Genomic DNA, 20,455 nt, shown 5'->3' with positions numbered 1-20,455 from the left:
AGGGATTAATGAGGTGAATCAGTTTGTTCGCTGTTATTTATCTGCTGTAATTCATCGTGCAGTGCGGCCGCTCCGGTGATCCAGTCCGCCGCTTGCCACGCTCCGCAATCACAGATGTGTACCTCACCCGCCCGCAGCTCCACCGGCTCTGGCTACGCTGAAGCGTAAATCCATATGCTTTGTTATCGGCGAAGCTGCACGATCACCGCGCTCCAGCGAATCAGGGACTTTTTTTTTTTTATATCTTCTCTCATACCAGACGAAGGAGCGGAAACGACACATTTTCAACACAAACAGCGACGTTATTGATATTTAACTGCAACACAGAGCCTGTCGTGTTGTTTTATTTCGGTTCGGGTGGAACTTTTAAAACCAGATAAATTGTAAGTCATTGTAAGGTGAGTTAAATTTTTTTTTCTCCCCTCCTCCCTCCAAATGTGTTGTTTCGTTTGATTGTGCACGAGTCTAACGTTAGCTAGCTTAATGTGCATGTTTTTCAATGGGGAGGGGGTGGTGGTGGTGAAAATCACGGTTGCGCTTAGATACGAGACACGTTTGACACCAGGTGTGATCATTAACAATCATTATAATCGACAGACATCCCAGAGTATGTTACGTTAGTTGCTAACGAGAAAGCAATATGGAGGAGACACCAGCTAGCTGCAAACTGAGGGTCCCTTCGAGGCTTTGTCGTGCGGTGTTTCTGTTTATTGTGTGTTTTTGCCAGCTAACGTTAGCAGCAAAAAAATCCCCCTTATTAGAGGATGCACGGGTTTTTTTTTGTGTACCACGACAATGTAAAGTAGGTTTATCATTAGCTCTGTGTGTCCATACTAAACGCTACATACTGCTAAGCCGCCGCCAGGTGTTGCAAACCTCCTGTTGTTGAAGCTGGCAGTAACAGGCACGGCCATAAACACCTCGCTGTCTGCCACCGCTGCATTATTAGCAGAATTACTGAGGCATCCACCTTGTGCAGTTATCTTGTTAAAGCTGATCAATAATATATTTGGTGAGTGTTATATTTTTCCACCCCCCCCATAAAAGATCAAATGAGTATACATCATGTCATAAGGTACATGGGTAAGTTTAGGTAATGCAGATTAGGCATTCTTTTTAAAGTCCATAACTGAGACTATGTTAGAGCTGAAACAAAGGGTCGATCAAATGAAAAATAACCTTAACTGTTTTATCGATTAATTGTCTCAGCTATTTTTCAACGGTGTGAAATATTCTGTGATGGGAGCCTCTCATCTGAGAGGATCCCCTGCTTTTCTTTGCCTTATATCATCGCAAACCAAATATTTTGGGGTATTTGGGCTGTAAGTTACTGAAATACATCCTCTGCGATGCACTGGGCATTTTAAACAAAATTTTAAACGTCTCATAGACTAATTCATTAATCGAAAAAATAATTGATAATGAAAATAATCATTAGTGCAAGACAAATTCATCATACCCCTTAATGGGCAATAAAGTCATAAAATATCACACGTGAATTGCTGGTAATCTGCGTTGCCTCACATGTACCCATGTACCATTTAAATGAATCCCATTCTCCAATGCTGTTTTCTCCTCTCTACCACATTGATTCCCGCTTGCTTCCATCATGCAACAATCTTGACGTTGACCAGGAACCTGCTGGTCCCCAGGTCTACCTGATGAGTATGAGCCTGACTACAGAACCCCCTAACGATGGTCCCACTGTTACAGAAGGTTTTACATATCATTATTTTCTAACATAAATTTCTCTGTATCACTTGTCCTTGTGCGGGAAGGTGTGTGTCAAGAGTCGAGGATAAAGTGACATATGTCTGGAAAGTGGCACTGTAAATGTTTGTCATCCATTTGAAACTGAACTCAGCAGAATTGTTTCCCATTCATTAATGAACCAGTGACTCGTGTCCCAAACAAATGTGAACATCTTAAACAGAGTTCTCAGTTTCAAGGCTCAGCAGTCGTTGAAAAGTCGGTGTCGTCAGGAACGGTAGCTGTCTGCTCATTACTCCTGTTTCCGACCCACCAGAGAGCAAAATGACTTCAGCCGAGAAGAAGGACAAGAAGGCAGACGATGTGGCGGAGGAAGAGGAGGAAGAGGAAGAATATGTGGTGGAAAAGGTCCTGAATCGGCGGGTGGTGAAAGGGAGAGTTGAGTACCTTCTCAAGTGGAAAGGTTTCTCTGAGTGAGTGCATGTGTTGTTATAAACATATCTACAGGAGTTTTAATAGAGTCTGGTTGATTGATGTCACATCATCCACTTCTATCTTGTCCTGTCATTGTCCATTATTTATTCAGTCTTCTAAGAGATTGCATTAAAGTCATAGCAAAGAATAGAATGAAATACCAGCATATTTAACAAGTGACTAAATTATTGATTAAATTCACGAATACTGTGTTTTTATGTGCTAATATCTGCAGTGAAGATAACACGTGGGAGCCAGAGGATAACTTGGATTGTCCAGATTTAATTGCAGAATTTCTGCAGTCCCAAAAATCAGCACACGACGGAAAGAGAAAGGCGGTCGGAGATGCAGAAGGAGACGAAAGTAAATCGAAGAAGAAGAAAGATGATGTAAGTCCCAGTTCTTTGTTTTTGTTTGAGTCCATAAATGGTTGTGTTAGGGGTGATCGATGCGTTCGTGGCCTAAGTTAGAAGGAGATGAGTTGTACAGCTCTCGTTTCGTGCACATGCAATTCAGCTCTTTGAGTGATTGTGCAGAAAGTTTATAAAGTTAATAACTCTTGTGATATTTCTGTTTCGGGTAATTGAAAATTGCAAGTCAGCACTTTCTGAGAAAATGGACAACGTCAGCCTTCGTGCCATCATCCGCTACCTCGGTCTCAAGGGCTTGTCACCCAAGGAGGTCCACGAGGACATGGTGGCAACACTAGGGGAGGGTGCTCCTTCTTACAGCATGGTGAAGAAGTGGGCTGCTGAATTCAAACGTGGCAGAGAGAGCCTGGAGGATGACCCCCGCCCTGGAAGGCCGGTCACTGTCACCACACAAGAGACTATAGACAAGATCCATGACATGATCTTGACAGATGGAGGAATAACACAACGGTACATAGCCGCAGAGCTGGGTATTTCCCAGGAACGAGTCCATGCAGTTATCCACAGGGGGGGCAAAGTGGAAAAATAAATGCGCTAGGTTTTCTGAAATTGACTCCTTCTACCTTTGGCCACGAACTCATAAATCACCCCTTGTCTGTTCTACAGCTGTGTGGGGACGTAACTAGTCAGCAGTCTGAGTAGTGTGATGTTCTGACACCACTATGAATCTGATTAAATAGCCTCATCAGAAATAATGTGTGTAATATGTAATGTTATGTCTAATAAAAAGTTGCACTGCTAAGTTTTGTTTAGTTTTTTTTATTTGCTTCGCTCTGGTATCGTCAGCCCAAAAAACAAATCTGACAGCACGACGGACATTTTTCACGTCGTCTCTCTGTGGGCAGAGCAGTTTGAAACATTGCCAGGTGAAAATGGTAAAACACACACCAGCCACACCACGACTGTGTAGATGAAGAGTTGCAGGTGGCAGGTGTGTATTGTAGTTCAGACAAACCTCATCAAGCTCAGCATCTTTTTTTCGTCATAGAAAACCGCTCCTGCAGTTCCCACAGCGCAGGCTCTGATCACAGTTCCTCGAGGCAGGGTGCTGGTTTCCGAACCATATGGAAGTTCAGGTGTCCTCTTCCGCAGTGCCTTACTTCAGAGTCAGTCAGCCAGTTACAGGCTCCCCCTCCCTCCCTCCCTCCCTCCACAAGCTGGGTACCTTCTGTGTGGTCATGTGCCCAGTTTACAGGAAACTCTCAGGCTGAATCCAAATGTCCGGACTTCATTGTGCTTACAAACTCGTGTGTGCCTCAGGCTGTCCAAATCCACACTTCATTAAGTCCACAAGAGGGCCCAAGTAGACTTCATGCAAACTGGCATGGGGTCCAGACTTCACCAGACTTGGCTGAATGAATTACACATTTAATTGCAATACAGATGTGACGCTGACACGAGACAGAGCTGACAGGATTAGTCTGTCACTGAAATAAAATAATGAGCGCATTAATCAGTAAGAATTGTTTGCTGCAGCTTTACCAATATGTCGAAGGATAAAGATGACAGAGATGCATTAAAAGAAAAAATACAGATGCAGACAGAAGATTTTCATCTTTCTGGCAACATATAGGCAGCGTTTAAAAAAACTGCATATAAATAAAACACAACCAGATCACAGTTTAAACTCTCGTGCCTGAAGTCTGCCAGACATTTGGATTCAGTCTCAACATATGCTAAAATGCAAGATGGTTAACACGCATTCCTTTTTTGTTTAGCAGCATTTGGATCTCATAGATTTCTACAGGCAGCTACACACATAAGTCTTCAAACATCCATGTTGTTGGTTTAATATGTTTTCACAGCAGTTTCTCCAAAAGCCTGTGATAATGTAGCATTCATCAGTTTGTCTTAAATTCAGGTCCCACCCATTAAAAACTACAGAAACCGTGACGTTGACTGAAGCTGTATTTTGTTCTTTGATCCTCAGACAGAGAAGCTAAGGGGCTTTGCTCGAGGCCTGGATCCAGAAAGGATTATTGGTGCCACAGATTCCACAGGAGAACTCATGTTCCTCATGAAATGGTTTGTGTGCACCGTAGAGCACAGTAACTGCCTAAACTGGAACATCAGTGGTTGAATAACTGCCCCAATTGTTTGGCAATTAAATGTGTCATTAAGCATGTCTGTGAGCCAAATGCCAGTCAGCTGAATATTTTTTTTTTTTGTTGTTGTTGTTGTTCCTTGTGCAGGAAAAATTCTGATGAGGCCGACCTGGTGCCGGCGAAGGAGGCGAACGTGAAGTGTCCGCAGGTGGTCATCTCGTTCTATGAGGAGAGACTCACTTGGCACTCGTATCCCACCGAAGATGAAAAAAAGGATGACAAAAACTAACACAGGGCGAAGGGGCAGGGGCAAAGAAAGAAACTGTAGTTTTGAACTTCATTGTACTTTCAACAGGGGGGTTGGGAGGGGCAGGGAGGGGGAGCAGAGACAAGCAAGACACCACTGGACTCATTCGTCTCTTGGTGTAGTATCATTCATTTGATTCTACTTTTATCTGGATATAATCAAAATATATATATATGCTTCAGGTTTGCTTGACAAAGCCCTGTCCATTTGAATTGTAACACACAGTGTTAATTTTCAGAATCCATTCCAGTTTTAAGAGTCGCCCGGATATTCCAGTATGGTTTTCACACGACATTTGGTCCAGTGCTCGGTCGTCTTTTCACGACATTGTATCAGTGAGGTGATGTTTTTATTTCATTGCTGTGCCATTTTCTTTACTCGGTCCATTGGTGCTGTTGAGGGCAAAACTGTGTTGATCTTGGCTGTTTCCCTGGGACTCGTTTGGTGTACGGTTATGAAGTCTTTTTAGTGATTCGTTTGGTCACTGGTAATCTCTGTAGTGTTTTTCATTACAATGTCTTGCTTGTCAGTTTTGGAAAATAAACCACTTTTTGTTACTGTGCTGTTTTAGGCCTGTGTCATTTTTAATGCAACAGCACAGCTGCAGCTAACGATTATTTTCACTGGCAATTAATCTCCCAAGTATTTTCTCTGTTGATTAATCGATTAAAATTGTGAGAAATGCTGCAAATTTTCACATTTGAGAACCTGGAAACCAATTTGTCGTGCGGTGAAAATGTTTTGCTTAAGAAATTATTAACTAACTAATTGTTGTTGCTTTGTTACCCAGTTTCAGTCACTCGTCCTGGGGCTTCTTCCAAGTGAGTAGCAGCTTTTTTGAGTGATCTGTCAGAGTTCTACGTTTTCAGATTAAAACCCGGAGCTGTACCGACTGACCTTCAACCCCAAACGTGTCTGGACGGAGCTGTACGGCGTAACGCACCATTCACGACAACTAGAACACAAGAGTCACAGGTGAAAATAAAAACACTTTATTAATCAATAAAAACAATTCTTGATTGCCAGCAAATATCTCAAAACAGGGAACTACATCCAAACTCAAAGCAGAGGGTGAGACTGTTATGGAGACATTTGACAAACCTCATAAATCATGACAAACACAAACATGAAAATATTTACATAACAAGACAGACAAAAAAAAAGTGCACTAAGTAGTAGCAGTACTAAATAGTTGGTGTTGCACTGGGTTACACTGAAGTGAATGTTAACCAGAGTTTCATGCCTGAATATCACATTAAATGAGAACGGTTCTCCTTTCAAAGACAGGTTTTTTGGACATCATCTTAATGTTGCGGGTTCTGTTCAGCCTCTTGTAAATATTCTAGCCTAACTGCTATCTCAGCTGCAACAACTGACCTATTTTCTTTTTTCTTTTTTTTTTTTTTTACAGAGGGTGATGCAACACGTACTGACGAACTTCATTCGAAGAGACGAGTAATAGCACTTCTACTTTGAGAACATTTTTCTGAAGTTCTCAAAACCTTTAAAGTGAAGTTAATGAGTTTGTGAAATAAAGGCATTCAAATCAAAGTGGCCACAACACACACGATCATTTCACACATTCAAATAACTTTTTATCTCTTGTCACAACTTGGCTCACTTTGTTATCAACACAAAAACTTAAAAACATAGGACTCATAATATTGAAGCCAAACAACTCGGCTTTACAGCAGTTTAAGAAAAAAAAAAAAAAAAAAAAAATCGCCTCCGGTGGCTTTCAATCGGGTAACATTGGCAAATAAGTTACTTCAAAGGGATGCCGCCACGCCACAGTGACAACTGAGCCTGTCTCAAGTTAATGCTTCAAACGGGGCATCGGGAGAACCATCGGTCACAGCCTGGAGTTGGTGCTAATCGTACAGTACTCTCTGGAGCTCCCGGCTCGTCACCATGTCTTAAATTCTCTTGTGATTACAGGCTCTGCGCAAAGTTTTCAAATCAACAAAGAAGGTGTAGACTTTTATGTAAAGCTGATGTGGCTAGACCTATAACCTTGCTTATACTACAGATTACGAACAGTTAATAAGAGCCTTCCTTAACGCAGCTCCCGTATTTAAACCTGCAGCGAAGGAATAGCGACAGACACGGCAAAATGCATATAGCCAAGCCTTTTAAAGACGAATTACAGTGCTATGTATAATTTATAAGGAAGTTGATACATTTTGCAATGCAGTGTGCCTCCTCCCTAACACATCCACCTCCTCCTCTTGTAGGACTTCACCTCCAGGCCTCCTTTAGCAGGGGCCAACCCGGGAACACTCAGCCTCTCGCTCCTTCTTGTCTCAACATCCTCCTTCCACACATCCAACCCAATCTCTTTGGGGCCTTCTGAACTGAGATGCCACTCACAAACTGACTCAAAGACTGGAATCTGTGATCCAAACCTACAGAATTAGAGTGCAGTGTTTGAGCATTTAAGATGTATTCAGATCAAGTGAGGTGCACCATACAACCTTTGGTTAGTATAGGTGTTAATGGCATCCGAAAATGATGGACTTCCTTTAGCCTTTGGTATCTAAACTCTCACAACCATTGGTGCTGTTCTTTGCCTGAAGATCTGCAACTTAAAAGCCTCAGTGGCTATGAAAATCACCAGTAATCTCCAGGGTGGGATGTGATCTGAGAGTCCTTTAAAACCTTCAGTGCATAGGTATTCCAACCATCCTTGTCGTCAGTGTTCTTTTACTCCAACTTTTCTCAATACCAGTCCCTTCGTTTACCCTACAAATCTTCTCCATCCTCAGTGGTTTGGTGCAAAAGGATCAAGAGCAGCTAAAAATTTTTTCTAATAGCTCATTTTATGTCCTTTTATATCCCTCTTCTCCTCGCTTATTGTTTTCTCCCCGTCTAAATAATGAAATATCAGTACTCAAACGAAGAGCTACTTCTGCTTCGAAGTTTTTCCAGGAAAAAAAAAAATGTTGGAACAGAATGAAAAGGGAGAAACTAATTCAGGAAGAGTAGTCAACAATGCCATTTTTCTACTCACCAGAATCTTCTTAAAGGAAAAAAGGACATTTCTCTTGCATCTGCAGAAATCTTTCTTATTGATTTAGCAAAGTGATAGAATAAACAGCAGTCTCTCCGCCTCACTTCTTTTTGTCTTTTTGTTTTTTCTCGGGCTTACGGTTCTGCTCAGCAGTCGTCACGCCGCGGGGCATGATCAGCACGCTGCCATCGGCACTGTACTGCAGCGAGTACTCGCTGGGAGGATAGGGCCGGCCCTCCTCATCTCGTAGCTGAGCGAACACCTCTTGGTACAGACTCTGCATTTTCTGCTTCATCTGCCGGATGGAACGGATGAACTCCATCTTCTCCTTCAGCAGCCGGGCCTTGTCACGCCTCAGGTCTTGGACGCCCTGCTCCAGGTTTATGATGGTGTCCAATTTGCGCTTGCGGCAGTTCTGGGCCGCCATCTTGTTCTTGCCACGCCTGCGGATGTCGCGGATGAGGGCTAGCTGAGCTTCACTCAGGTGGTGCTTGGCTAGAAGCTCATTGAACTCTTCAACAGGCAGGTTGATGATCTTGTCATTGGAGAAGGGGATTTTCATGGCCCGAGCTCGGCGCTCATCACGACTGGAGTGCTTGTCAAGTAAGTCCTGTGCGGGCTGAAGCTTTGAGCTCTGTTTGTCGCGGACAGTCTTCTTCCCGGTTGAAATGGGGAGCTCTGGGTGCTCGGTGAACGCAGAGGAAAGCGGCAGGTTGTAAGTATGATTGTGGCTGATGCTGTCGAGCTGAGGGAGGCTGTGGAACTGGGAGGGGTCCTGATAGCTCATTCGGCAGAGCTTACTGTACCCGGGCTGGTAACCCCCAACAGCACCTTCCTCCGTCTCCACAGTGGCTACCTCAGAGTCAGTGCTGTATCCCACAGCTCCCTCCTCTGAGAAGGTGGCAGACGTTGAGGAGGAAGAAGCTGCAGAGGAGCAGGATGTCTCCGAGCTGCTCGGCGAGGCCGGGCTGTGGCTGGAGTCCAGGGAAAGACCAGAATCTGAGTCAAGCTCATCCTCCAACTGGGATGCCTGGGCCTGGCTGAAGCCCTCCTCCATGGCAAGGTCCAGCAGGCTGATCTCATCGAGCATGGACTCCTCCAGCATGATGCCGAAGGGATCGGGCAGGACAGGTGTGGATGTAATGTTGTTACTGGAACTGTTAATGTGTGGTGGGAGAAAGATCCCAGTCAGGTTAGTGGCTCCAAATGTGGAGTTGATGTTGGTGGAGTTGCTGGAGGAAAGTCTGAGCATGGTGGTTCTTGGGGTGATGCTAACAGAGTCCAACTGGGGGCTGAAAATCTGGGGGAAGTCTTGGCTGCAGCTGGGGAGGGAGGCCTGGTGAAGGCTGACATCCTGGTTTATTGGTGTGGAGCGAGCAGAAAGCTCAAAGTTTCCCGCACTGTTTGACTCAGTTGTCCCACTTGTGCCACTCACACTGGTGGAGTTGGTGTGGAGCGAAGTGTTGTTTACTTCCATTGCCTTCGAACAGGAAGATTTAGTTAAGAGAAATCTACATATGTTTCTCAAGTTCATACTTCCAAATTAGCTTTTACCCAAAGAGGACAGACTTTCAATAGAGATTTATATTGTTATTTTAAGACACTTGACAGTTTTGTTTTGGATCTACTTCTGTCAAGTTTCCACAGGACAAACAAATACATCTCAAGATCTGAGGATGCTGAGTTTAAAAAGAAGGGACATACTTGTAGCTCCATGATGGCCATGATGTCTTGCCACTGCTGCTCCAGGTCTAACTGAGGCTCTGCTGTGGGCAGCTGTGGTGCCAGAGGGAGGCCCTGAGATGTAGAAGGAACTTCTTCATTGGAAGCTGCGATTTCTGGGGTGACCACTGGGGCTGGAAACTGATTGAAAATGTTATACACATTAATAAAAACACAATAAATAACATAGTAATATCTCTGTTTACAATGCTTGCATGTCATGTGAAACAACTAATTTGATAGTTTTACCTCAGATTCTTCTCCAAAAGGGAATGTGGCCTCCAACAGCCTCAAACATTCTTGAAGAGACAGTGAAGTCTGTGACCCGAGACCTGGGAGCTGGGTCACAAAGAAAGTGTTAAAGTGTATTAGTGTTATATCAAGTACTGATTCTTTTAAGAATTCAGTTCTTCAGATACATTGCTGTGTTTTAGTTGTGGTATGGTTTGTGTTCACGCCAGCGTTTTACAAACAAACCAAGATTTGTAAGCATGAAGTCTTATCGACTGACAGGAAACTCTTTTTTTAAACACACAACCCAACAAAAGGAAAGGAAACCGACAGATACAAAAGACAAAATGAAAACAAAACTAAACGCTCCAAAAATAAACTAAATACCCTTCACCCCAACAATAATTCATGTTAAGGACATTCCCTAGAGTGTCCAATAAAAGATGCATATACATAAAATCAACAAGAAAGCACCCTCCCAAACCACAGAGGAATTTAAAAAAACAAAACAGAAACAAAGGATTTAATTCAGTCTATTCAACATTCTCTCTCAGTTTTATTCACTTTCTTTTTTAGGACAGGGATGATGTTTTAGTTTGGTGGTTCAATCAGCACCAGGGTTTGATTGACAACTTTCACACCAGCCCAAACTAACTGTAGAAAATGGCCAAACACTGGAGTCTGTTTTAACCAAACAGGATAGGTGTGAAAGCAAATAAATGTGATGCAGTTTTAAAACAACTTGGTAAAATGAGTGTTTGTTTGCAGCTTGTTAAAAAACTGTGCCTGCATCAAACTGCAACAGCTTGATTTTCTTTATCTCACCTTTCACCGCCTGAGACCTAACTCCTCGACTGGTGTGACTCAACGACGAGATGACACTATTTTATGCAAACTGAGCAATTTTACAGTCAACGCAATTTTTCAGTCCACAATGTTTTAGGCAAATGGTGAAAATGAACTATGTGAAAATGTCTTCTCGTGTAAAAACTAATTTTCAGCAGACAAAATGATCTTTTATCGCCAACGTGCGGCTCCCGAGTTTCCATTTTGTTTTTATGTAGTCTGAGGCAGTTAAATGTACCACCTCCCACTGGACAAAACACTAGGATATGAAGAGCCATTAAGTCTGCATACCTGTTCTGGAATACTCTCTCCAGTCTCCCCGTCCACTGGCTGAGCCCCTTGTAGGTTTACTCCATTCCTCCAGCTCTCTTGTTCCTCATTCCCGTCTTTGTTCTCCTGTGGGTTGGGCTTCTCCTCCTCACTCTCCTTGTGGCGGTTGCTGTAGTTGAACACTTCTCTTCCCGCACCAAGGTCGATGTCCTGTCGCCATAGGATGTCAATCAAGTCAATGTCCTAGAAAAACATATAGCAACCATTGAAAAATGGCCCTGTATGGAGAAAGGTTATTTTAATATCCAGGTATTGTGAAGACATTCAGTGTATTGAAATCTAATTCATACTGTAGCAGTGCACAAATGCAGTCTAACATACGTGGATGTGTGTAAAATGTTTTACTTATTCTGTTCATCTTTTATACAAGCAGTTTGGCTTCCTCTTTCATTCGAGTGGGTAATTTCGGAGGGCGAGAGAAGCAGATCACGTAACAGAAATATGGTCAGATGATGCAACCATGACATAAACACTTTGGCATGGTGGTTATCATGTGATCAGAATGAAGTCTTGGTTTATTACAGTCCAAGAATGACTTAGTGTGACCCCAGACTTCACAGCATTATCACAGCTCCACATAAGGCCATTCTGTGCAAGTTTTCTCAAGTAAATAAATGTTGAATGGAAAAATAACCACTATTACAACTATAAACTACAATACACAGAAATGTTATTAATGTATAACAAGTAAAGATAATTTAAAAACGCATAGTTATTGTTTCTTTTGTGCCATATTTAGAGAGTAAATTAAGGAAGGTGGCTGTTTGTTGTGCATTTCAAAGTTGCACACGGACGGACAACATTAAATGTGACCAGAATCACAGCTGTAGTGAACGTGACTCAACTGGTTTGACTAAAAATATCTGACACTGATAGAAAGACCAGGGCTGTGGACCAGGAAAGATACCGGTGTGCAATGTTACATAAACTGACTTTATACTATATAAATTTTTCGGAATACAAAACTTGTGTTTTGTGCTGCTGTATCCATAAATGTAATAAAACTTGTTTGCAGTAACCAACAATATCAGATAGATTGATTAGTTATTAGATGTCTTAAATGAGGAAACAACTAAAGTTTTTCTGAACATTAAACTGATTTTTGTTTACCTGGAAGATACATTTACCACTAAATTAGGCCCAAAAAAACCAAAACAAAACACCAATACATACAACCTATCATTTACTGTTTCAACTGCTGTACATGATCAAATCCTGCTGTGTGACAAACTGTCAAAAGGTGGTGTTTGTCCCCTCCTTTTGTCCAGATGCTCCCCAGGTGTTTGCTGCAGTACCTCTTTGGTGAGGTCGTCATTGCCATCCCTGCTGCCCTGCTCCTGGTTGCCCTCAAGGGCCACAGCTCCCAGGCTGCTGTCTGCTGCGTTCAGATTGTACGTGGATTCAGGTGCTCCACTTCCTCCCCTCATGGCCGGGGTAGCGTCAGGGTTGTCAAGGTCCTCTAGGCCGGCCCCATTGTCCAGGGTAATGCTGGGGCTGGTCTGGCTGCTGGCGGACACCACAGTCTCAGAATCACGATGCACTAGCCAGGTGTTGAGCTCGGTACTCGGCACAGAGAGACGATCCAGCTGGCGCACCTGGTTCAGCAGCCGTCGTGTGGTGAAGAAGTGGTCGAGGTCCACACTCTTTGGATGGATGCCATAGCCGTCCAGCGTGTTGCGCAGGTTGTGAAACTGTGTCTGGGTGTAGGCTGAGCTAGGGCCCAGGATGATCTCCCTCAGTGGGGGCAGCTGATTGCTTAGATAGGTGTCAACGTCCACCCGCACCCCAATGAGACTCAGAAGGATGGTGAACTGAATCAGGCCCTCTGTGAAGTACTTTTTCAGGTAAAGCATTTCTTTACAAAGGAACAAAAGGTGAAAGTAAAAAATAAAAACAAAAACGGGGCCAACTACCTTGGATCAATACTTCTGTACTAGTACTAGAAGACGGAGATGGATACATGAACATAAAAGTGGTTAAAGATGGTGAGGGGACAGGGCTTTAACAGGACTGTGTAAGTTTAAAAGACATTTAAGATCCAAGATGGGGTTTCCCCTTCTGTGAGAGTCCAGTTTGTGCTCAAAGCTTTGTTCTTCATAAGGTTCTCATCCTCCCATTCCTAACAAAAGTAAGAAATTACATGTTATTGCTCTACTACATTACTACAACATTATAATGACGCTGTTTTCAGCCCTAAGACACGCGAGTCTTACCTACCTACATTTGCATTAATCACATGTTGATAAAATTAAAGAAAAAAAATCAGGACTTGCTAGCCCACTGCAGCCACTCCATCCTCCCAAGACTAGAGAAGTGATGTCGGCTCGCACCGCGCAATTGCCTATCCATTCTTGGAAAATCGGCAGAGCAGAGATGATCATACAGCTTTAGCAGGCATCACCCCACCCTTGACAGGACAACTACTTCTTGTGGGTGCTGCTGAAGGTGAATGAGGTAGTCGAGAAAGCTCGCTGGGCTGGCTAGCACACGTACCAACGACAATGTAAGGTGGTGGGCAGGGTCCCTCCCCTCCACCGCTTACGATGTTAGCTCTGAGGCTACCTTGTGTTTTGAGAGCTCGGCTACAGCTACTGCACACGTATAATCGCCTTGTTGGCAATGATAAGAGGTGTCGCCACATTAGCTACTCAACTTGTATCTCTGTTTACCCCCAAAAGTGACAGGTATCTCTACTGGCATTTTATCTAGAGGCATCAAACAATCTCCCTGGCAACAAGTGGTGAAAAAATGACTGACTGTTTATTCAGCCTTTCACAGGACTCAAGCGCTGTGACGACACATGACTCCAGCTCGCGCCTGCCAATAGAAATATATAGTGGGTGGGGCTTCAAGAAAACACTAAATTTCTATTGGAACTCAAAGACTGCGCGGCGCTAGCCTTGTTAGCTAGTTTGCTGCTAACTACCGTAACATTACAACTACTTTGAAAAGTAACTTAAACAACAGACTCTGCTATACCCACTCATTCACATATAAATACGACTTATTTATCTACGGATCCGCTAATATTAGCTAATACCATGAATGAGTGCAATCCATGTATTGGGTTGTAACGCATTAGTTAATTGAAAACCTCTTGATTTGATACTTACGCATGAACTGTGTCTTCATGCCCAAAACTCCGCTATCAGCTATGAGCAGTATTCAAATCCTGTTTCATTAAAAGTTTCACAGTACTGCCCGATTTAGCCTTTCCTCACTGAATGGCCCACCATGACTTGCAGAATTGCTAGCTGGCCCGGCTAGCCTAGCAGCGCCGCTTGACACCAAAACACGCTTTCACACTGAGCATGCGTAGAACATTCTAGTGGCAAGCTTTCATCAGCTTCCAACACAAGTGATATTAAACGTTTAATATACAAATAAACTCCTTTTTTCATATTCAGTGGCAAATATGTGGCCTCTTGACTGCATTTCATTTTTTTAAACAAATTAAGAAAGTCAGCGGAGGAGGAAGTCCAAACCTTAGGTGCCCATACGACAATGTAATAACACTCCATTACAAGTTCATAACTGCAATCAAACGCTTTTTGTGAAATATTGGATAATTAGATATTATTTTGAAATTCAAATAATTCCTGAGATAACTTTGCAATTTTATCCAGTTCTTTTTTATGCCGCATGTTTTATTTGCATTTTTGTATTTATCCTCCATTTTTTTCACATTACTGGAACATGTATCACATATAGAACAAGGGTGACAGAACCAAGACAATATTAATGTTTACTGACTGACTTTTGGCAAGTAATAACTGTGAATGGCTGTATATCATCATCAAACTCTAAAGAAAAGTATTACAAAAGAAAACAAATCCATGATATTTGGCAACTTCAGTCATTTATTAATATGTCAAAACAGTTCTGTTAATACGCTTTAAAAGATTTGCAAAATGTCAAATGTTTATTTAAATCCAGACACGAGACTTGAAATTATATACAACTTTTATTTCTCCTTGTAGATCATGACAAAATATTTTTGAAGCTCATTATATATTAACCCCCATCAGGTTGACAGGTCTGCTGTGGTATCGCTTTGAGATGTCTGCTTCAATCTGCAAAAACAAGCCAGAGTTGACAGTCAGAAATAACAGCACATTACTATTGAGAGCGTTCAAGGTAAAATATTAATTAAAGACTTTCTGTGCAATACACATTCCTTTCAGTTAATCTGTAATTGGAAATATATTTTAATACAGATATAATGATCTTCTTACAGGTGTCCAGGTTTTTAGGATTTGAAGCTGCCTCCTAATGTTTCCTGAACTCTAATGGATGTGGAAAAATGCTACACAACCTTCTCATTCTAGAAAGCTGGGAAATCACCACCCCTGTGAATATAAATAAATTGAAACAGTAATCCAATACCAGTTTCTGGAGTTCCCGGGTGCACCCTGCCAGCAGGTCGACACGAGGCTCCAGTCTGGACTGCTCCTCTAGGGCTTCCTGCCTTTTCTCAGCCATTGTGACACTTTTCAGCATCAGAATGTCTGCCTGCTTCAGCTTCTGTCTCAGCACCTCTGTCACACGTTCCACATACCTAAACACACATATTTCTTATGTGTAACACTTCAGAAACTTAACCCCCACTGTCCATGCCAGATTTCTGCATTGTTGTTCAAGTTACTTCAAATTCTGTGTAAATGAATACTATGCACATCAGTCATGGCAGCGTACCGTGGCGAGGCCTGGATCATAAACAGGTGCTGCATCCGGAGAGAGGTGAGCCGGCCCAGAAGGTCCTGCACCTGAGACAGCATCTCCTGGGTGTGCACAGGGGTCTGGCCTTGGATGACAGAAGGGGCGAGCTGGAACTGGCTCATAGACACAACATCTCCCTCTTCTCCCATCTCACTCAGCCGCTGGGTTAGGAATACTTCCAGCTGCACCAACACAGAAACCAGTGTCACTTCTTTAGGACAGATGATCTAATCTGTCATGTAAATTCTATCAAACGTAAGAAATGCTCCAATACCTCCATTAGCTCATCAATGAACTGGTTCCGTGACTGAGGATTCTCCAGTAGAGTTAAAGCATCCTCACCCTTTGCCACACCCTCAGGACCTACAAGATGATACACTCATTTCAACACATGTGCATGTGGTAAGTTTAACCGGAGGCATAATGGCATTTAAAAAAAAAAACACTACTCACAGTCTGTGCCTGCTTCCACAATTTCAATTTCTATGGGAGCTGCTTCGCTGTCACCCCAGTCGATGCCGCCTGCACCAGTGTCCTGTTCGGGGAGACTTTTTCTGTTAGACGCCCACAGCCTCTTAGAGACGAACTGATTTTTTACTGAATGTAAACCAGATATTGATATATTCTTTTTGTAGAGACTGCCCTCTATTTATTTGAATATGTAGATATTAATAGTTGAATAATATAAGGTGAACAAATAACCTGTATATACAATCAAAATGCATATATGTTGAGGTGTCATACCTCAGAGTTTGGCTCCAGACTGATTCCCCAGTCTACACCATCCTCTACTGTGATGGCAGCATTAACACCCGGAGTGCCTGTTCCTGTTCCAAAGTCCCCCCAGTCAATCTAAAGCAAATTTTAAAACACAATACAGAACCACAAAGTCAGGAGCACTGAGCTGTCACATGAGTCGAGTCCTGGGCCTGTATTACAGAAACATCATAACACTGTTAAGCAGCCATGTTGATTTGAATTTGGGCCTCATTTAGAAAATTGAACTGTATAATAAAAGAAGGAGGATTTAAAAATTAAGAAAACAAAATTTAGCTTGGGCGATTTCTTTCTTTGGATCCAACATGGGAAGTTTCTGTAATATGACCCTGATCAATGCTTAATATAGCATCAGTGAAACTAACCGTGTCCTCTGTGACAGTGTCAGGAGGTGCATCCTCCACAACTGGCCTCTCAACAACTGTGGGGACTTTCCCTGTTCTCCACTCATAGAAGGTTGTGTTTCCTCTCTTCTGAGCAAATGTCAACATGGGCAAGACCGGATCAGACCTACAAATAACAACACGTGAGCTGAAGGTTATACCAAGAGTTTTACACTTTATTTAGACCGCTGTTAGGGATGTCTATGTATACTAAGAAATATATTTGTATTTATATCAAGCTAGCAAATACTATATTATTTTGAAATTTGTGATGGCAAATAAAAATATATTTGTTTCATATGAGACTGAGCTTCACAGTGTAAGCCGCATAAATAAAGGAAACATAAGTGCAGCGTTTTCATGATATACTCACCACTGACATACAAAGTTTGTGAAAGCAAAGTAAAGTCGGATTTGCTCCTCCAATTTTGCTGCATCCTTCCCGACTTCCTCAAGAACCACTGGCAAGTCTTTCACCAGGGCCTGAAGCTCACGGGCCACATTTTCTCCCTGGCAGAAGAAAAAACAACAGGATGATGAAGGTCTGCACAGAGAGCAGGAGTCTGGCCAATCAACACATCCCTTAATCTGTCTTTTAAGAAAATTCATAATTTTGAATACTGCAGACTTTCAGTGTGTGTGTGTCTAAATATTCTCCTGCTGGTGTGCATATGTTTGCACTTACTGTGATGCCATACTGTTTGCAGGCAGCATAGTATCGTTCCCTCAGGTCTGCAGCTGAGCTCTGGCACTCCACTTCCCGCCTGCTCAGCTCCTGCTGCAGCTGCTGGGCTTTGGCCAGCTGCTTCCTCAGAGCCGGGCCTTCATAGCTCACATTGCGGCTCAGCAAGCTGGCCACCTCCGCTGGGCCACACAAACAGATTTTTATTATTAAAGAATTCTGTATCTAGTTTCTTTAGCAGGATGCTATTTCCCCATATCCTATGACAATGGTACAAAAATAACCTGAACAGCAGCAACAAAAACTAGCTTGAGATTTTCAAGCAACAGTACAAAAAAAGTGTACCCAGATGTTGTAATACTACTGATAAACACATGAGATGTGGGTTTAATTAAACTTACCCAAATAAACATTATCTGCTTCATAAAGGGAAACAATCTCCTGCCAGTCCTGAAAAAAAGAATTCAAATCCAAATTTTAAGATCATTTTAGTAGTTTTAAGAGCAGAGGAAAATGGTACAAAAAATCTCTAATACTACATACTAATGTTATCTGCCAGACTGACTGAAACACTGTGAGGCAGACAAAAAAAGCTTAACTGCACTCACCTTCATCCTCTGAGAAGAATATCTGCCAAAAATGTTCTTAGAGGAAGCTTCTGTTCCCTTCAGTATCTCAACTATCCGCAAGCAGTGAAAGTAGTGAATGTCTATCAATGAAAACAAACAAATAAAATGTAAATAAGTACGCTACTTTATAAGTAATCATACAGAGGAAGAGGAGGTGGACAGGTAAGAATAACAATTAACTGACAAACTAAGAGCCAAATAATAAATTTTATTATTTAAAAGAAAAATCAACTTACATTAAAAATGTATTAAAATACAAATGGATTTACTAAATCCAGTTGGTAAGAAGTGTCTCTGATGTTTCTGGGAATATCTTCAAATCTGTGGTAATATATGTTTCATAACAGTGGCTGCTAACAGTGGAAACAGTACATGAGAGGCAGAATCTGGGGCTGTGAGGGACCTACAGGAGCCAGAGAGAAGCTGCTTGATCTCCTCATTCTCTGGCATGTCCTGGATGGCAGCATTGATCTTCTCCCTGATTACTTTTATCGCACTCTGCCATTTCAGATTACAGTGACGTCGATCCAGCAGCCAGTCTGTGGATACAGAATAATTCTAATTAGTTTATATCTATTTAGGTTAGAAAAAACAGTTTTATCAGTGTCTTTTGCCTTACCCAGAAGCTTGCTGGTCTGAATGTCGATGGGAAGGTTTTGAATATTCTGTTCAAGTGAGAAAACAGTATGAAAAATAACATCAGCAATTTACATGTTATTCCACATTTACTAACAGCACCATGCGCACTTTACTAACTGTACATTCGTGTGCAACCTGTAACGTCACAACAGCTTCACAGAGAACATAAATGCAACACAACTGAGAACACTACCACAACTATTCTCTTTACTAAACCGCCTGAAAGTGTTTATTTTCCACTTAACTGGACTTTGACTGTTAACAGCCAGCTAACGTAAGCTAGCAGGCTTATTAAAACCCAGCCAGACAGCGGTTATTTCAACTTACCTCCATTGTCTCTTGGCTTTTTTTTAAGGAAAGCGCTTCTATGACTTTTTATGGTTTCATTATAAAATAGGTTTATTTAAAAGGTTTAAATCCATAACAATTCTTACCATCCGGATTTCACTGTTTATGACACGTTACGAGAAGGAGAACCAATAGAATGAGGCGATCTTACACTGGGTAAAAGAACTGGCCAATCATGTTTCACCATGCTAATAGCTGCAGCTGATTGGTGAATGGGATTTTGCAGTTATAAAGTGCGTCGACAGAGGGCGGTGTCGGTGTTTCAAAGCAAGAGAAGGTCATTCGACCTTATTACTTATGGTGTTATAGTTTTATTACTTCACTTATTGTTTAATTGATGTAATTATTTTTAATTTTATTTATTATTTTCTTTTGCTTTTATCTATTTATCTATCTGTTGTCTTGTGAATCATTTTACATGAATATTCCTCAAATTCACTGACTTATCTTGTGTCTCTGGAGACTTGGGAATCTCCACCAGAACTGAAAGTAAAGCTGTTAGGATTTGATTGATGACTCATCCACCAGCTGTCTGCTACATGTGAAGGGTTTTTAAGGCCAGTTTCTGCAATTTCCCCATTCTTCTGGTTGAACAGAACTTTAACTACACACTTAGTACTGTACATAAGTACAATTTTTCATGTGATACTATTTTATATTTATAATCCACTACATTTCAGAGGGAGATTTTTTTTTTACTTTTTCTGCGTCACATTTATCTGACAGGTGTAGTTAGTGGAGTGTTTTTATTTTGTGGTTTTCCACCTTTACTTTTGTAACGGACAAGGGGGGAGTTGTAGGTTTCAGCAGTGACGCTTGGTACTACAACCGTTTTGGTGTTATATAGGCTTAAAATTCTTACATTAAATTAGGGCGTGGTTGCGTTGAGTGACAGCCCATAGACAGGCACTGGCAGTTAGCTCTTTGCTAAAGCGTCGGCTGGGCGGCTGCCTTCAACGGTTGACAGGGGCTGCAGTGTCCGTGTTTGTTTGCCAATGTTCGGATAGGCCTTTGTGACAGTATGGCTTGTTGTAGTGTACAATACACTAACCGACCGTCGAAGGAGTCTGTGTTGCAGTTTTTTCGGTAAGTAAATTTCTCACTATTTTACCTGGGGTTTTACACCAATTAGCATGTATTAGCATATTTTGCCGCTAGCTTATGACTTAATT

General features: G+C 42.1%; 3 protein-coding genes across 10 annotated transcripts; 1 reads left to right on the top strand and 2 right to left on the bottom strand.

The window, feature by feature from the left end:
- Positions 1-192: 192 nt before the first annotated feature.
- Positions 193-5,527, top strand: cbx1b (chromobox homolog 1b (HP1 beta homolog Drosophila)). Of its 3 annotated transcripts, XM_041067373.1 has the most exons (6): positions 204-398; positions 1,635-1,716; positions 2,027-2,183; positions 2,420-2,573; positions 4,546-4,640; positions 4,808-5,527. In XM_041067373.1, exons 2-6 carry the CDS (start codon positions 1,662-1,664, stop codon positions 4,947-4,949), a joined length of 603 nt encoding a protein of 200 aa, XP_040923307.1. In that variant the 5' UTR covers positions 204-398; positions 1,635-1,661; the 3' UTR covers positions 4,950-5,527. The 3 variants fall into 3 exon arrangements, with proteins under 3 accessions (XP_040923306.1, XP_040923305.1, XP_040923307.1); XM_041067372.1 differs by lacking the exons at positions 4,546-4,640; positions 4,808-5,527 and adding an exon at positions 2,782-3,332 and having other exon boundaries at positions 193-383; XM_041067371.1 differs by lacking the exons at positions 4,546-4,640; positions 4,808-5,527 and adding an exon at positions 2,782-3,331 and having other exon boundaries at positions 193-398.
- Positions 5,528-5,936: 409 nt separating this feature from the next.
- On the bottom strand, positions 5,937-14,382 carry nfe2l1b (nuclear factor, erythroid 2-like 1b). Of its 5 annotated transcripts, none has more exons than XM_041067362.1 (6): positions 14,220-14,382; positions 12,402-13,225; positions 11,068-11,289; positions 9,949-10,038; positions 9,682-9,840; positions 5,937-9,457 (listed from the first exon to the last, which is right to left on the bottom strand). In XM_041067362.1, the coding sequence occupies exons 2-6, from the start codon at positions 12,957-12,959 to the stop codon at positions 8,078-8,080; spliced, it is 2,409 nt and encodes an 802-aa protein (XP_040923296.1). In that variant the 5' UTR covers positions 12,960-13,225; positions 14,220-14,382; the 3' UTR covers positions 5,937-8,077. The 5 variants fall into 5 exon arrangements, with proteins under 5 accessions (XP_040923296.1, XP_040923300.1, XP_040923297.1 ...); XM_041067366.1 differs by having other exon boundaries at positions 11,068-11,256; XM_041067363.1 differs by lacking the exon at positions 14,220-14,382 and adding an exon at positions 13,320-13,745.
- A 675-nt stretch (positions 14,383-15,057) lies between these two features.
- cdk5rap3 (CDK5 regulatory subunit associated protein 3) lies at positions 15,058-19,408 on the bottom strand. Of its 2 annotated transcripts, none has more exons than XM_041067237.1 (14): positions 19,370-19,408; positions 18,916-18,961; positions 18,704-18,835; positions 18,276-18,376; positions 18,069-18,117; positions 17,671-17,849; positions 17,359-17,495; positions 16,968-17,112; positions 16,570-16,677; positions 16,279-16,360; positions 16,100-16,188; positions 15,802-16,007; positions 15,493-15,664; positions 15,058-15,179 (listed from the first exon to the last, which is right to left on the bottom strand). In XM_041067237.1, exons 1-14 carry the CDS (start codon positions 19,370-19,372, stop codon positions 15,114-15,116), a joined length of 1,515 nt encoding a protein of 504 aa, XP_040923171.1. In that variant the 5' UTR covers positions 19,373-19,408; the 3' UTR covers positions 15,058-15,113. The 2 variants fall into 2 exon arrangements, with proteins under 2 accessions (XP_040923171.1, XP_040923170.1); XM_041067236.1 differs by having other exon boundaries at positions 19,263-19,400.
- Positions 19,409-20,455: the final 1,047 nt, after the last annotated feature.

The sequence above is a fragment of the Toxotes jaculatrix genome, chromosome 21 (assembly GCF_017976425.1).
Source record: "Toxotes jaculatrix isolate fToxJac2 chromosome 21, fToxJac2.pri, whole genome shotgun sequence".
NCBI lineage: Eukaryota > Metazoa > Chordata > Actinopteri > Toxotidae > Toxotes > Toxotes jaculatrix.
This window is presented reverse-complemented; position numbering and strand designations above follow the sequence as displayed.

Bases quoted from the DNA above. Each gene is read 5' to 3' on its own strand.
- cdk5rap3 (XM_041067236.1), bottom strand. The intron at 16,361-16,569 runs GTATGACACCTC...CTCCCCGAACAG, and splicing joins GTCTGGAGCCAAACTCTGAG to GACACTGGTGCAGGCGGCAT. The intron at 15,665-15,801 runs GTACGCTGCCAT...ATGTGTGTTTAG, and splicing joins ATGATCCAGGCCTCGCCACG to GTATGTGGAACGTGTGACAG.
- cbx1b (XM_041067372.1), top strand. From the start codon at position 1,662: ATGAGTATGAGCCTGACTACAGAACCCCCTAACGATGGTCCCACTGTT. The intron at 1,717-2,026 runs GTTTTACATATC...CCGACCCACCAG, and splicing joins TGGTCCCACTGTTACAGAAG to AGAGCAAAATGACTTCAGCC. The intron at 2,574-2,781 runs GTAAGTCCCAGT...GAAAATTGCAAG, and splicing joins CGAAGAAGAAGAAAGATGAT to TCAGCACTTTCTGAGAAAAT.
- nfe2l1b (XM_041067362.1), bottom strand. From the start codon at position 12,959: ATGCTTTACCTGAAAAAGTACTTCACAGAGGGCCTGATTCAGTTCACC. The intron at 10,039-11,067 runs GTATGCAGACTT...TTTGTGACCCAG, and splicing joins GAGAGAGTATTCCAGAACAG to CTCCCAGGTCTCGGGTCACA. The intron at 9,841-9,948 runs GTAAAACTATCA...ATTTTCAATCAG, and splicing joins CTTTTGGAGAAGAATCTGAG to TTTCCAGCCCCAGTGGTCAC.